The sequence below is a fragment of the Corylus avellana genome, chromosome 4 (genome assembly GCF_965113065.1).
Source record: "Corylus avellana chromosome 4, dhCorAvel1.hap1.2, whole genome shotgun sequence".
Classification (NCBI taxonomy): domain Eukaryota; kingdom Viridiplantae; phylum Streptophyta; class Magnoliopsida; order Fagales; family Betulaceae; genus Corylus; species Corylus avellana.
Window position 1 is genome coordinate 22,876,080 of NC_142493.1, and position 16,754 is coordinate 22,892,833.

At 34.9% G+C, this 16,754-nt stretch overlaps 3 protein-coding genes across 3 annotated transcripts; 1 reads left to right on the top strand and 2 right to left on the bottom strand.

Moving 5' to 3' along the window:
- Positions 1-1,245: 1,245 nt before the first annotated feature.
- LOC132179529 (UDP-glycosyltransferase 74F2-like) lies at positions 1,246-3,560 on the bottom strand. Its single transcript, XM_059592262.2, has 2 exons — positions 2,729-3,560; positions 1,246-2,006 (listed from the first exon to the last, which is right to left on the bottom strand). Exons 1-2 carry the CDS (start codon positions 3,371-3,373, stop codon positions 1,278-1,280), a joined length of 1,374 nt encoding a protein of 457 aa, XP_059448245.2. The 5' UTR covers positions 3,374-3,560; the 3' UTR covers positions 1,246-1,277.
- A 5,641-nt stretch (positions 3,561-9,201) lies between these two features.
- Positions 9,202-11,741, top strand: LOC132181518 (UDP-glycosyltransferase 74F2). The gene is made up of 2 exons (XM_059594770.2): positions 9,202-9,969; positions 11,003-11,741. Exons 1-2 carry the CDS (start codon positions 9,325-9,327, stop codon positions 11,738-11,740), a joined length of 1,383 nt encoding a protein of 460 aa, XP_059450753.2. The 5' UTR covers positions 9,202-9,324; the 3' UTR covers position 11,741.
- A 2,774-nt stretch (positions 11,742-14,515) lies between these two features.
- Positions 14,516-16,175, bottom strand: LOC132177613 (UDP-glycosyltransferase 74F2-like). Its single transcript, XM_059590002.2, has 2 exons — positions 15,439-16,175; positions 14,516-15,352 (listed from the first exon to the last, which is right to left on the bottom strand). Exons 1-2 carry the CDS (start codon positions 16,081-16,083, stop codon positions 14,615-14,617), a joined length of 1,383 nt encoding a protein of 460 aa, XP_059445985.2. The 5' UTR covers positions 16,084-16,175; the 3' UTR covers positions 14,516-14,614.
- Positions 16,176-16,754: the final 579 nt, after the last annotated feature.

Genomic DNA, 16,754 nt, shown 5'->3' on the forward strand with positions numbered 1-16,754 from the left:
CATTGCAGTCATGAATTATTTATGTGTGTTGTATTTTAAGTGATTAATATTTTTATATTTTTTAAATAATTATTATGAAAAATTACTTAAAATATATGTGACGTTAGTCAATATTTTAGTATAAAATTAACTTAAAAATTTAGTACGAGGCCTAAAGAGTAGCATTTCTCCTAAATTTGCCTTCTAAACAATATTTATAGGGAAAATTATACATTATTCTCTCAAAAGTTTAAGCCGATTTTTAATTTAACCTCTAATATTTTAATTTTTACAATACACCCCATCAAAGTTTTAAACGTTAACAATTTACGTCCAATTTAACCAAAAATTGGTCACGTGCTAGGCACGTGTATTTTTTGTCTTAAATTTCTAAAATTGTCCTCATGTATTTTAACAAATTCCAAAAATGCTCCCAAGTCAAACCAAAATAAAAAAATAAAAAATTCAATGTGGCCTATTCGTTAACCATTTTTCGTTTTCTCTAACAAAAATAATGGAAAATACTAAATTGTTCATACAATTTTATTTTTTATTTAAAAATAAAATAAAATAAAAATTTTGGGGTGACTCTTTGACCATTTTGGGGTGTGAATGACCACCCCCCTTTTGACCATGGGGTCGCCAAGCCACCCCATCTGGCTAGATTGGGAGTGGCCGACCACCCCCAAGAAGCCAAATGGGGGTAATTTTGACCACCCCCAAATCCTTTGGGGGTGGTCATAGCCACCCCTTTGGCCAGCCACCCCCCCTTGGCCATGAGAGTAGCCGACCACCCCCAAAGATTTTGAGATGGTTGAAACTACCCCCATTTGACCCCATGGAGGATGGCTGACCACCCCCCATGGGCCATAGGGTGGCATGCAACCCCCAATCCAGCTAAATAGGTGTACCATCCCCATAGCCATTATCCACCCCCAAAATGGCCAAAGAGCCACCCCAATTTTTTTTTTCTTTTTCTATTTTTTGAGTTTTTATTTTTTAAATAAAAAATAAAATTGTATGAGCCATTTAGTATTTTTCATTATTTTCATTAGAGAAAACGGAAATGGTTAACGGATAGGTTATATTGAAAAAAATTTGAACTTTGGTAGGGTGCATTGTAAAAATTGAAACAATGGGGGCCAAATTGAAAATCGGCTCAAACTTTGGATTATAAAGTGTATTTGACCCATATTTATATATTGATTTAAGATTATTGTAGTCAAATAACATTACTTTATTAAAGAAATTTTACTGCAATATATGAAATATTTAACTTTGCAAAAGGGAAACTATAACTAGGCTTTGATCAATTTAGATACAAATTCCTCAATGTTCTTGTCGGAAGTGCCACCCTCACTCACTGCCTCAATAGCCAAATGACTCCATTTCTTAGCATTCTCTTTCATTTCTTTTCCTCTCTCTCCCTCCATTACTTCCTTAATGCATGACTGAATCTCTTCTCTTCCCACAACGCCATTTTCATCAACCTCAACTATCCTAACTCCCACCTTCCACACATCCTCAACAAACTTGGCATTTGTGGTTTGATCCGTCCATTGTGGTATCACCACCAACGGCACTCCCAAGCACAATGCCTCAAGGGTTGAATTCCACCCGCCGTGCGTACAAAAGCACCCGACGGCCTTACTCGACAGCACCTCCACTTGGCGGCTCCATTCCACCACCAACCCCTTTTCGCCTATCTCATCCACAAAATTTTCCGGGAGCTTTTCCTCCTCAGAAGCCTTAACCACCCACAAGAAATAGAAATTGCCTCCTTTTAAAGCCAACGCCAGCTCCTCCTTTTGCTTGTTGCTTAAACAGGCCATGCTACCAAAGGACACATAAACAACAGATCCTGGTGGCTTGGTGTTAAGCCAATCAGTGCAAACAGACGAGTCATCTATTGTGAAAAGGTTAAGCCCATAATCACTGTCGTTTCCCACACGGTTGTCCAAGTAGTTAGATGGAATTGTCGGCCCAATTGTCAACAATGGACACACTTTTGACATCGAATCCACGACCTGTACGTTATGATAAAGCACCACATAATTAATAAACTTTTTATAATCTCTACAAAGGTAATTACTATAGCTAGGCACACTAAAGTTTAATTATTCCATGCATGTGTCTTTGTTTTGCTGCTTGGACGAGTTGAAGCAAAGTTTCATGCAAAAAGAAACAACTTTTGACTTATAAAAAAAAAAAAAAACTGAGTATAATTAATGAACACATGATGAGAGCGACAACCTTTAATTATACAACATGCATGATCTGTGTTTTCAATTAATTGCTAGGATATACTATATAGTTTTTTTCTTCTTTAGCATCCCTAGTAATTAAACTCACCAAAAAATTAACTACTTTGGCTAGTCAATTTGCTAAAAATGTTCAAAATGAGATTTCAGCAGCCTCACCAATTTGGTGAGTGAACAGTACTCACAAACAATAATGAACATCGTTCACTCACCAAAAGAATAAAAAACTACTAAAATTTTATGTTATGTCTCCTCCTTTTTCTCACGCACACCTCTACACCGGCCTCTCTCTTGAGGTGAATGATAATTTGAGAGAAAATTGTCTTAGTATATGACCCTTTTTAGTTAATATTCAAATCTTTATGGTGAAATCAAAGTACTAATTGACCGAAACAAGCCAACATTGTTTGTTAAGTTCAATTCCACATGATTTGCAAGTAGATTCATAAATTAAAAAATGCTATATATATATATAAAACAAGACCTACCTCATCCTCTAGCTTGTAGAAGGTGTTGACCAGAACCCAATCAGCTTTATGGGTGGTAGAAAATTGATTAAGCACCAAATCAAAGTAAGCCGGATACGAGCCAGACACCGAAATGAAAGATGGCATGTCTTGAAGCTCAAGCAAGGGCAGACCAGGAATTGAGATGGGTGTGGAAGAAATTGGGAGCTTCAATAATCCATGATACACATGATAGTAGATGAAATCAACAGCACACGGTTGAGTGAAGAAAGCGGCTCCAAATAAGCCAAACTTTCTGGCTACATCCAAAGCCCAAGGCAAAAAGGGATCATATATTATGCAATCAACAGGGTGTGCAGTGTCTTGGTTCTTTATAATGAGGTCGGCTAGGGTTTTAGAGCCAACGTCTACCATTCGAGCGAGATAGGAGGGGATGCTCTCGGCTTGGGCAAAGCCGCCTTCGTCGTGGCCATCGGATATTGTGTCAAATTGGAGGGATTCTGATGATTCGGGGTGCATGGAGTTGTAGATGAAGAGTGTGGTGGCTAGTGTAGCTTTAACCCCTTTGGAGACCAATCGCTTAGAGAATTGGAGCATTGGGTTTATGTGGCCTTGGCTTGGATAAGGTATTGCTAACACATGGGCTCTATATGTTTTCCCTTCCATCTCTCTCTCTCTCTCGAGCTTAATTTCCTTACTTTTACTTCAAGATCTCCTTCTAAAGAGAGAGCTACCTTGATATCCTTGCATACATGCAAGCTCTAATTTATAGGAAGAGGCATATCATTTGGGTTTGCCTGCCATTCCAATTTCAATGACATGGCTGTTTTTCTCTCCCAGAGGATGAAAAAATAAATAAAAATAAGAGAGGCTCGTAAACTATTAGCTAAGATATATAGCAGTGAAAAAGTACACAACCTTCCCAATCACTATCTTCCTTATTTAGAGCATCTTCAATATTAATATTAGCTAAAATATATGTAAGTGAAAAGGATTTTATTGAAATATTATTTTTTTCAGAGTTTATTTTATTGTTTTTTTAAGAAGAAGAAGAAGAAGAATTAATATTTTATTAATATGGTGTGCTCCTGTAAATAACCAGAGATGACTATTTAACAAAAAATATATTTTAGATCGATAGGGAGATTGTTTTATTTGGTTTGAGGCACGATATCTTATCTATGATGGACGTTTTGTGTCATCGTTACATCCAAATCAACGCATATGAGCCGGCCGTACGTATTATGACTGCTCATCACGTGCTGTCCAATTATTTATGGATGGCTATGAAAGGAAATTGGAATTCTCCATGGAAATTCTATTCCACGTTTTTTTCATTGCGGTAGCAAATAGAGGTGGATATCGGTTTGGTAAGTGTCGGTAGGAGTATTTTTGTTTATCGATTCGTAAAAGTTGGTTAAGTTGATTAATTAATTAACTGACTTCATACCAACAAGGAATAATTTCGACTTTTTCGATTAATCAATTAATCGGTTAATAGGTGATCGGTTAAATCGATTAATTGTCATTTACAAATTTTTATGTTAAGATTTATCAATTTTCTTGTAACTACAGAATCAGTAAATAATATGTTTTATAAATGAAAATAAAAAGTAAATTCATGAAACACAGGCTAAAATGACAACCACAAATTAGTTGAACAAACACAATAAAAAAAGTTACTAGATAAAATTCAAAATTCACTTGAAAAATCAGTTAAGTCGGCTAAAGGTGGTTAATTGACAAAAAAAAAAAAAATTCCATCGCCCACCAAACTGAATTGATGTCGAAACAGTATTTTTATTCCTCCTAAAGTCAGTTGTCGCTTGGTGGCGCTCAGTAGGCGATAAATGGTTAATTTGCCCACTAGCGAAGCCTGCTAGAAATTATTTTGAAAAATACTTATTTTTTGTTTTATCTGGCCCTTCTTTAATAGGGATGGAATTAAAATAATAAAATGTAATTATAACATAATTTTTTTTCTTTTTATATACTGTTTTTACTATATAAAAGTATGGTAATTAAACACCAAATAGATTTTTCACTCTAAACACTAATCACACATATATATTCTCATGATATTATAATCAAATTATTAGCATATTTTGATAGTTATTAATCTAAGAAATCAACAAAAAGTGTCTTAATAAACGGAACAAACAATAATAGATAACCAACTTGAGAGTTGCAAAAATCTAATGAAACTTGTTGACACATGGCAAAATTTCAAACTATAAAGAAAACTTTATTAAAAAATGCCAATGTTATATATCCTTATAATAAGAAAAGGAAAAGGTTATAATAAAAACTAAGAGAGAGTCTGTGAATTTCCCTTATTAAATTGGTTTGACTATATAATTTACTTTTGATGCCTCTGACACAGTCAGGCATCCCGTACCGTAGAGGACACTTTCAGAGTGTCATTGATTTGTCTTCGGAGCATCACTATAATTTATAGCTCCACAGAGTCATCGATCGTGGTCCACGTGAGTTAAAGCCTGCTCCACAGAGTCATCTATGGTTCTATTTAAAATATTCTGAAATTCCACCGACAACTCACACTCTTCACACATCTATGACATACACTAACTAATAAGTAATATCAGTGTGTGGTCTATTTGCATTTGGGTTGTTTCTCTCGCAATAAAAAATTTGAATGTCTTGTCAATTGGTTTGGGTCTCATTAGGGTCCTCGATTAGTCTTCCGTGACGAAGAGCAGAAAAAGAAAAAAAAATACAATTAGAAAAGCCGACGTGATATGAAATAGAAATGTTTAAGTCAGTGTGATATGATATGATATGAAATGTTTAATTTCAAGAAAAAGAAGTTAAGCCTGCGTGATATGATTTCAAGTTTAAGTCATATGTTTATAAAAATGTGTTTTGTTCTTCGTCTAGTTTATGGTTAAAAGCCTATTGGTCGGGTGTAATAGGTTGATTTTGTTGGATGGTTTTTTTTTTTTGGGTAGCGGTTTGTGGTGAAAGAAAAAAAGTTTAAGGTTTATGGTTCTTTTGTTTTTATTTTTCATTTTCTTCTTTTTTTTTTTTTTTTTTTTTTTTAAGCAAATAAATAAGGTTACAAGGGATTAAAAAAAAAAAATCAAAAAATGGGTAAGCTCCTCAATAACAAGGCCACCCCCATCTGGCCGGATGGGGGTGGCCGAGCCACCCCCAAATTGCCAAGGGGGTGGCTCGGCCACCCCCATTTTCTTCCGATTTTTTTTTTTTTTTTTTTTAATTTTTTTTTAAAAAAAAAACATTTTTTTTAATTAAAAAAAATTAATATATGTGCCACGGGTCGACGTCTGATTGGTCCACGTGTCAGTTTAACGGTCAACTAACGGATGGACTAATTTGGTCACTTATCAAAACCACAGGGACCTCCTGTGATAAAAATGAAACCCCAGGGGGAAAAAAATAAAGTTGTGAAACCCTAGGGACTAATTTAGTATTTAACCCTAATAAAAAATGGGCCAAGGTCCTCTATATCTTAATTAGTCTAAAACAAAGATATATGAGCCGCACAAAACGGTAAAAGACAAGGCAAAGAGAGTACGACTTCGAAAGGTCTCTCAACCCTACCCCGCCACCTCAAGGTAAAGAAGACAGACGAAGCTCGAAATGATAAATAAGAAAAAATATTGTTCCAATTTGAATAAAGCTTTGACCTTTTTCTTCTTGCTAGCTCCATGACTTGATCACATCCATGTTTCTGGTCTTGTATATATTTATATATATATATATATATATATATATATATATATATATATATTTCAGATCTTGGAAAATCTCCCCCACGACTTGCCTTATTGCACAAAATGTGAAGTTGATGCAAAGCGGATAAATCCCATTCTCTAGGTCCATCATTAATACAAAGACTACGATGGTGGCTCCATGCATGGCCTTGCAATTCCTCATCTTCCAAATTCCAACCAAACAAGTTTAAGGAAGATTCACCACAAAAAAATGGATTTTTTCTTGACAACCCATTTTTTATGTGTTAGGTAGCCTGACACGTCACTAAACTTCAGTGACGTGTCATTATTGACATATGTCAGGCATTAAAATTAAGGGTGTCAAAAACAGAAATTTTTTGACATGCCATTGTTTGACACGTTACTAATTGGTGAGGTGTCAAAAAAGTGGCATGTCAAAAAAAATTGTTGACGTGTCAATTTATGACACGTCACATTTTATTGACGTGCCAAAACTGACACGACAACAAATTTATTGACATGTCAGTTTGGCACGTCAATAATTTGTTGACGTGTCAGTTTTGGCACGTCAACAAATTCGAAACGTCATTAAAGCTTAAAAATTATTAAAAAAAAAATAATTTTTTATTATATTTTCTCGTCAGTTGGTTGCAGCTAGGGGTGTAAACAACCCGAGCTTGGGCGAGTTTGGGCTATCCAGGCTCGGCTCATTTATTTTTGGGCCAGGCTCGAGCTCGAGCTCGTCAATTTTGCTTGAGCTCGAGCCCAAGCACGAGCTCGACTGTTTTTTTTTTTTTTGGTAATTTAAGTGTATTAGATTACAAAAATCATCCATACAGAATATTTTGCACCTTAAAATACTAAAGAACATTAACAAACATAATAGATTAATGTCAACCTTACAATTAAAACTAACAAAATCAACTAAAATGCTAAAGAACATTAAACAAACATAACAAATTAATCTCAACATTACAATCATCCATACAGAATCAACTAAAATGTTAAAGAACATTAAACAAATATAACATATTAATCTTCACCTCACAATTCCATACATAATCAACTAAAATTTTAAAAAATAGTTATTAATGATAATATATATATATATATATATATATATATATATATATCTTATATGTTTTTATATTAATATATACATATATTATATATATAATATATATACACACATATGCATAAATAAAAAAATAAAAAAACAAAGGTATATAATATATTTGTTATTATTGAGTAAATGAGTAATGTTGATTATATATTGTTATTTGTTACTTGATAAAAAAATATACGAGCCGAGATTATATATTGTTATTTGTTACTTGATAAAAAAATATACGAGGCGAGCCTTATACGAGCCTAGCTCACGAGCTTAGTCGAGTCGAGCCGAGCTTGCTTCATTTAATATTCGAGCCAGAATTTGTGTTCACGAAGCGCTTCATTTAATATTCGAGTCAAGCACGAACCGAGCTTATGCGAGCCGAGCCCGAGCTTGTTCGCGAGACGCTTCGCTCACTTAACAGCCCTAGTTGCAGCACCGCCCTTGTGGGAAGGAAAAGAAAAAAAAAAAAATGAGGAAGAAGGAGAGGCACAGCTTCGTGGGAGAAGGAGAACTTTTGATAAAATTAAAAAATAAAAATAAAAAATAAAATAAAAAGGAAAGAAGAGGGAAAAAGCTTAATTAAGAGAGATCTCCCGCTCCAAATAATTTTCTCCCCTCATTTTTTTAGTGACATGCCAATATTTGACACATCAAGAAATTCTTGACGTGTCACATGTAACATGTGAAGAAAATTTTTTTCTTGACATGCTACATGTGACATGTCAAGAATTTGTAGACACGTCAAAAAATTATTGACGTGTCAAATGTAACACGTCAATAATTTTGTTTCCTACTATTTTTTTTAAACACATAATTAATATTATTAATTAATTAATTATTGAAGTATGAAATAGTGGCACGTCAATAATTATTGATGTGTCAAAATGTGACACGTCAAGAAATTATTGACGTGTTACATGTGACACGTCAAGAAAATATATTGAAAATAATAAGAGAAAAAATTATATGATCACCTTTTTTTTAAAAAAAAAATACTATATACTTAAGACTAAGAGAATATATATATATATATATATATATATATATATATATATATATTAATATTCTAGATTGTTAATACTAAAAAACACTTTAATTTTTTAGTTTATAACACTCCTACAATATTGAAAACGTGATATAGCCATAATAATTTTTTCAAAATAAATTAAAAGAGTACAAGCCACAAGAAATATGTACATATTTATCATTGTCTATAAACATTTAATAGCTAATGCATAAAAGTGTTAAGCGACTCCCATCAAAAAAATGAGTGTTAAGAGACTCTTATATAATTATACACATTTATAGGGTATACAAATTAAATTTTGTTACCTACTTTTTTTTTTTAAACACATAATTAATATTATTAATTTATTAATTCTTGACGTGTGAAATTGTGGCACGTCAATAATTATTGACGTGTAAAAATAACACGTCAATAAATAGTGACATGTTATTTTGACATATCAATAATTATTGACGTAACAAATTTCAGGAGGCCCCCCACCCCCTTTTTTTTTTTTTTTTTTTAGTAATAATGATTTGGGTTCTGTACTACTTGTCCAGCCTACATCATCAGTGATCTATTACTTCGGTTGACTAGCTAGAGAGCCTAGAAAGGGCACGTAGAAGCCTACCAGCCTCTTATTTTTCTTTCTTTCATTCTTTCATGTCATTCATATTGCAATGGCAGGCAAACCCAATTGATAGAAAGACATGTATGCCTCTTCCTATAAATCAGAGATTGAATACGTTCATGAGACTATGAGAGTGAATTGATTAAAGAGATGGAAGGGAAAAAATATCGAGCCCATGTTGTCGCGCTACCTTATCCAACACAAGGCCACATAAACCCGATGCTCCAATTCTCTAAGCGATTGGCCTCCAAAGGGGTTAAAGCTACACTTGCCACCACCGTCTTCATCTACAACTCCATGCAGCCCCGATCATCGGAATCCGTCCAGTTTGACACAATCTCCGACGGCCACGACGAAGGCGGCTTTGCCCAAGCCGAGAGCATCCCCTCCTATCTCGCTCGAATGGAAGCCATCGGCTCTAAAACGTTAGCCGACATCATTATAAAGAACAAAGACACTGCACACCCGGTTGATTGCATAATATATGATCCCTTTTTGCCTTGGGCTTTGGAGGTAGCCAAAAAATTTGGCTTAGTTGGAGCCGCTTTCTTCACTCAAACTTGTGCTGTTAATCTCATATACTATTATGTGCATCATGGATTACTTAAGCTCCCGATTTCTTCCACGCCCATCTCTATTCCTGGTCTGCCGCCGCTTGAGCTTCAAGACATGCCATCTTTTGTTAGTGTGTCTGGCTCGTATCCAGCTTACTTTGAGATGGTGCTAAATCAATTTTCTAACACCGACAAAGCTGATTGGGTTCTTGTCAACACCTTCTACAAGCTCGAGGTTGAGGTGGGTTTTGTTATATATTGCATATATATTTTCAACTTTATGAATCTACTTGGAAATCATGTGGAATTGAACTTATCAGACAAATCACTTTATTTTCTATTATATTTGCCTTTATTCCACACCCCCACATTTAAAAGCTTTATCCCTCTTTAGTTTTTTTCTTTTTTCTTTTTTTCTACGTTGTCTCTTCTTCTAGTAATTCTAGGACTACTACTTTTCCTTTGTCTCTTTTCTCTCTTTTTAGGTTTCACATATGACATAACTATATCTTTTTTGTTTACTTATATAAAAAGTTTACCACCTATATATAAAATAGAAGAAACTTCACTTAAGACCCTTAAACTATCACTAATTTTGAGAAGACACTTAAATTTCAAAAACTTTCAATTTCATCCCATGAATTTTTAATTTGATGCAATGTACCTCTTCTGTCAATTTTTAGACATTAAAAGTGATAAAATGACTTTTATACCCCTGTCATTTTTATAAAATTCTAGATTTATTCTTAATTTCAAATTAAAAATTAAAATAATTGAAAGGGTAATTTGATCTTTTTAATGATTTCCGTAAGTGTTTAACGGCCAAAAATGATGGAAGGGTCGGGAGTGAAATTGAGAGTTTTTAAAATTTGGAAGGTCTTCACAAAACGCATATATAGTAATTCAATGATCCTAAGTGCATGAAGTTATCCCTCTAAAATAGCTTGAAAATCATAAACTTAATTTTTTTTTGGTGATTTTATAGATTTTAGTCTAATATATAATTGAAGTACTTCTAAGGATAGATTTTACAAAGTGCCCTAAAAGATTAGAATTAATTAAGGAAAAAGATCAAGTTGCAGAATTAAGGTTGTCACTCTCATCATGTGTTCAATTATATTCAAAAGTTGTTTGTTTTTACATGAAACTTTGCTTCAATACGTCCAAGCAGCAAAACAAAGACACATGCATGGAATAATTCAACTTTAGTAACTTACTAATTACCTTTGTATTGATAAAAAGTTGATTATATATATTGTGCTTTATCATAACAGGTTGTGGATTCAATGTCGAAAGTGTGTCCATTATTGACAATTGGCCCAACAATTCCATCTATCTACTTGGACAACCGTGTGGAAAACGACAATGACTACGGGCTTAACCTTTTCACAATAGACGACTTGTCAGTTTGCACTGATTGGCTCAACACTAAGCCAGCAGGATCTGTTGTTTATGTGTCGTTTGGCAGCCTCGCCCATTTAAGCAACAAGCAAATGGAGGAGTTGGCGTTTGGTTTAAAGGGAAGCGATTTCTATTTCTTGTGGGTGGTTAAGGCTTCGGAGGAGGAAAAGCTCCCGGAAAATTTTGTGGAAGAGTTGGGCCATAAGGGGTTGGTGGTGAAATGGAGCCCCCAAGTGGAAGTGCTATCGAGTAAGGGCGTTGGGTGCTTTTTTACGCACGGCGGGTGGAATTCAACCCTTGAGGCATTGTGCTTGGGAGTGCCGATGGTGGTGATGCCACAATGGACGGATCAACCCACAAATGCCAAGTTTGTTGAGGATGTGTGGAAGGTGGGAGTTAGGGTTGAGGTGGATGAGAATGGCATTGTGGGGAGAGAAGAGATTGAGTCATGCATTAGGAAAGTAATGGAGGGAGAGAGAGGGAAAAAAATGAAAGAGAATGCTAATAAATGGAGTCATTTGGCTATTGAGGCAGTGAGTGAGGGTGGCACTTCCGACAAGAACATTGAGGAATTTCTATCTAAATTGATCAAAGCAAGCCCAATGGTGTGATCCATTTGTAATGACGAACAAATGGATCACACCATTTGGGTTATATATATATATATATAACCCAAATGGTGTGATCCATTTGTTCGTCATTACAAATGGATCACACCATTGGGCTTGCTTTGATCAATTTAGATAGAAATTATATATATATAGGAGCTATATTAATTCAGTAAAGTTAGCATGATGTTTTGAGTTAGAACGCTTATATAGGTGTATGCTTGGAATGTTAGTTATTAAACACTATCTATTAAGGTTTTGAGCTACAAGCGATTATTTTCTATGATCTTGTGATGCTTGTTTTTCAATCAACTGATCAATATGCGGTGAATGATTTATTAGACCCTCATAATATTTCACAGCAAACTAAGTTCACTTCTACTCTTTAATTTTCCCCATCTTCATCCTCTAATACTTGACAATTCAAATAACAAAATCAAGATTAAAAGACAAGAGCGGACCTACTTGTTGGAGTTGGGGGGCAGGGGGGCATTATACCCCCAACTAAATTTTTTGAAATTCTTCTTAAAATATACATTTTTTATAAGTTCGTCCCTCCAAAATAATATTATTGTCCTTATCTAAACAATTTCTTTTAGTTTTGATGAGTTTGAATTCATTAATTTATTTGGCATTATTTCACTTGTTAGTGACAATAAGAACTATACTGAAATTCTAACAAAAATTCTTATACTCCTATATATTTTTCAGGTTAATTCTTGATTCATAAATTTTTGTTAAAGTTAAGAGTAATATTAGTAAGCCCAAAACAATTGATTTATTCTTTAATAATAATATATATATAAAACATGCAAGTTTTGTTGGTGCAATTTATGGGTTGAGGTGAACGACCATAGCAGCCACCGTATGGCTGGACCAAGATAAGGTCTATTCTAGAGCCTGAACGACACTGCTCCTGCAAAACAGAAAAATAGTCAGAGTGGTGGAGCCAAGGACACTCCGATTCTTAAGTCAATACAGTTGATTATGGTATAAGCGTGACTTAAGCTTCTAAATATGTTAGAGAAAATTATGAGGAAAAAATAAAGAGAGAGAGGAAAAAGGAGAGCAATGGTTTCCAAAAAGGAAAATGGTTAATTACATTTTTAGTACCGAGGTTTGTAGATTTTTAATTTTTTTTCACTTGAGGTTTAAATCATATCATAAATGGTACCTGACTTATAGAAAAAGACCAATTTAATACCCCTGTCACATTCTATCACATCTGTCGTCACATACAAATATCATATGTCCTAAAATAATAATAATAAACTAAATCCTAAAAAAAAAAAAAAAAATTGAAAATTATGGGGTGGCCCAGCCACCCCCAAGATCGGTTTTGGGGTGGCTGAGCCACCCTTAAGACCGGTTTGGGGGTGACTGAACTACCCCCAAGTGGCCAAAAAGGGGGTGGCCAAAACACCCCAAAAGCCTTAGGGGTGGCTAAGCCACCTCCAATGGCCAAAATGGGGGTAGCCAGCCACCCCCGGCCCATTGGCCAAAATGGCCACCCCATAATTTTTAATTTTTTAATTTTTTTTAATTGTTTTAATTATTATTTAATTATTTTTATTTTTTTAAAGACACTTGGCATTTATATGTAATGACACGTGGTATTCCGTATTTTGGGCTAACAAAACCTGACGAAGGTATTAAGTTGGTCTTTTCTCGTAAGTCAAATAGTATTTGTAATAGGATTTGAACATCAAGTAAGAAAAAATAAAAATGTGAAATGTAGGTACTAAAAAGATGATTAACCCAAAGGAAAAAATGGTCCCTTTGCTTATCTCATGTGTTTCTTTTATGTACTCTTCTCTGGTTGATGCCAGTAGGGGCCGGGGAGAGAGACCAAAAAAAAAAAAAAAATTGATTTGCTCCCCTTAAATAAGGGGTCTTATACTTTCCAATACATATTTAAATGAATGGGACCCACGAAGTCGTTTTATCCCCAACACAAGCTATTTAGAGGTTAATACACCTTTAGATAAACCTTTAGCAATGATTCTTAATGTGTCGAGGAATGATCATGAGTGTCCCTCCAAATGTCCAAGAATCTAACTTTAAAAAATTGTGTTACTTCTTTGGAGTATGATCTAGAAGTACGTCCACAAATATGAGAATTTCTTGTTAACTTATAAGATAAAATCCAACGTGGTTATATTAAAACAAGTCCATATCAACCCAAGCTTTCAAAATACCTATTTTCAGGAACGAGAAATAATTGTAGCCAATTTCAAGTTTCTTGATTCGGGACATACTCAAATTGGTCAGAGAACTACTCACCTTCAAAAAATGTCATCTTGTCTTCCATACTACAATTTTGCTAAGAAATCAACATATCATTGGATCATATGCATTTACAATGAAAAGTTTTGACAATTCGAAAAAAGTTAATAATATAATGAATTATTTTTTAATAGGACATGTGGGGAAAAATCCACGTTCACCACATAAATTGATGTGAAATGTTATGAGGGTCTAATAAATCATTCATGGCATATTGACAAGTTTATTGAAAAACAAGCATCACAAGAAATAGAGAATAAAGAATAATTGCTCGTGGCTCAAAAACTTAATAAATAGTGTTCAATTGCTAGCATTCCAAGCATATACCTTTATAGGCCACGATGAAAGTTCTAACTCAAAACATCACGCTAACTTCACTAAATTAATATAGCTCCTAGAAACTTACAATAATTATAAAATTGCTTGACTTATCCTGAAAAATGCTATGTAAAATGCCAAATATACATCACCCAATTTTTTTTATTTAAAAAAAAAAAAAAGAAATTGCATATCATTACAAATAAAGTACATGGTGTGATTTGCAAACAAAATTTTGTTCATCATTACAAATGGTTTTATTCTAAAAATGGATCACACCATTGGGCTTGCTTTGATCAATTTGGATACAAATTCATCAATGTTCTTGTCGGAAGTGCCACCCTCACTCACTGCCTCAGTAGCCAAATGTCTCCATTTCTTAGCATTCTCTTTCATTTCTTTTCCCCTCTCTCCCTCCATTACTTCCCTAATGCACGACTCAATCTCTTCTCTTCCCACAATGCCATTCTCATCCACCTTAACCCTAACTCCCACCTTCCACACATCCTCAACAAACTTGGCATTTGTGGGTTGATCAGTCCATTGTGGCATCACCACCATTGGCACTTCCAAGCTCAATGCCTCAAGGGTTGAATTCCACCCACAGTGACTAAAAAAGCACCCAATGGCCTTATTCGATAGCACTTCCGATTGGGTGCTCCATTTCACCACCAACCCCTTATCCCCTATCTCTTCCACAAACTTTTCAGGGAGGTTTTCCTCCTCTGAAGCCTTAACCACCCACAAGAAATAGAAATTGCTTCCCTTTAAACCAAACGCCAACTCCTCCATTTGCTTGTTGCTTAAATGGGCGAGGCTGCCAAACGACACATAAACAACAGATCCTGCTGGCTTAGTGCTGAGCCAATCAGTGCAAACCGACGAGTCGTCTATTGTGAAAAGGTTAAGCCCATAATCATTGTCATTTTCCACACGGTTGTCCAAGTAAATCGATGGAACTGTTGGCCCAATTGTCAGTAATGGACATATTTTTGACATTGAATCCACCGCCTGTTATGATAATTAAAAGCACAACATATATATATAATCAACTTTTTATAAATAATAGTAAAGCTAATATATATAGCAAAACCCACCTCAACCTCCAGCTCATAGAAGGTGTTGACAAGAGCCCAATCAGCTTTATCCGAGTTAGAAAATTGACTCAGCACCATCTCAAAGTAAGCCGGATACGACCCAGCTACGTAAATGAAAGATGGCATGTCTTGGAGCTCAAGCAACGGCAGACCAGGAATTGAGATGGGTGTGGAAGAAATTGGGAGCTTCAATAATCCATGATGCACATGATAGTATATGAAATTTACAGCACACGGTTGAGTAAAAAAAGCGGCTCCAAGTAAGCCAAACTTTTTGGCTACATCCAAAGCCCAAGGCAAGCAGTGGTCGTAGACTATGCAATCAATAGGGTGAGCAGTGTCTTTGTGCTTTATAACGATGTCACCTAGCGTTTTAGAGCCGATGGCTTCCAATCGAGCAAGATAGGAGTGGATGCTCTCGGCTTGCGCAAAGCCGCCCTCATCGTGGCCGTCGGAGATTGCGTCAAACTGGACGGATTCCGATGATCGTGGTTGCATAGAGTTGAAGATGAAAACTGTAGTGGCGAGCGTAACTTTAACCCCTTTGGAGGCCAAGCGTTTAGAGAATTGAAGCATCGGGTTTATGTGGCCTTGTGTTGGATAAGGTAGCGCCAAGACATGAGCTCCATGTGCTTTCCCTTCCATCTCTATAGATGAGTTTTCTTCATTTGATTTGATGCAGGCAGACAATCATTTATAGGAAGAAGGTGTATGCCATTGCAATTTGATATTCTTTCCATCTCTATAAAGGATAAAAAATAAGAGGTCCTTATTTTAAAGGGAAATTCTAGGTGCTCTTCTAATGTTCTCTTGGTGTCCTTTTAACTGTGATCTGACTTTTAAAATCACCGAATATTGTCGCATATATCACACATCAATCATACACTATTAAACATATTAGCTTAAAATGGAGAGAAACTTTGACGGGATTTGCAAGAAATTTGAGTCACGGCACCACAAAGTCTTTTGGGATTAAAATTCTCTCAATTTTATAGTTTAGATCAGATTTGAGAGGATATATCACACATGGGATGTCCTTTTCTTTCAAAGTTTAAAGGTCTTTGTGGGGTTCTTGAAGGGAATAGTTTAGGATTGCCATGTTATCGTTTAAGATCCAGTCCAAAAAAGTATCAGGATTCTGTACAATATTATGCCATGTAAGTGTCACGTTTATTAAAAAATTAATTGGATATTTGTGAGCGTTATTATAAGTTAATGCTGTTTTTAAGAAAATTGTAACTATATATTTATGGTGCGTTTGACATTGTGATTTTATAAACAAAAGTACAATCTTAAACCAAACTGCAGAAAATGGA

Coding starts and splice junctions, on each gene's coding strand:
- LOC132179529 (XM_059592262.2), bottom strand. CDS start 3,373: ATGGAAGGGAAAACATATAGAGCCCATGTGTTAGCAATACCTTATCCA. Junction 2,007..2,728: donor TCTACAAGCTAGAGGATGAG/GTAGGTCTTGTT, acceptor CATAACGTACAG/GTCGTGGATTCGATGTCAAA.
- LOC132181518 (XM_059594770.2), top strand. CDS start 9,325: ATGGAAGGGAAAAAATATCGAGCCCATGTTGTCGCGCTACCTTATCCA. Junction 9,970..11,002: donor TCTACAAGCTCGAGGTTGAG/GTGGGTTTTGTT, acceptor TTATCATAACAG/GTTGTGGATTCAATGTCGAA.
- LOC132177613 (XM_059590002.2), bottom strand. CDS start 16,083: ATGGAAGGGAAAGCACATGGAGCTCATGTCTTGGCGCTACCTTATCCA. Junction 15,353..15,438: donor TCTATGAGCTGGAGGTTGAG/GTGGGTTTTGCT, acceptor TTATCATAACAG/GCGGTGGATTCAATGTCAAA.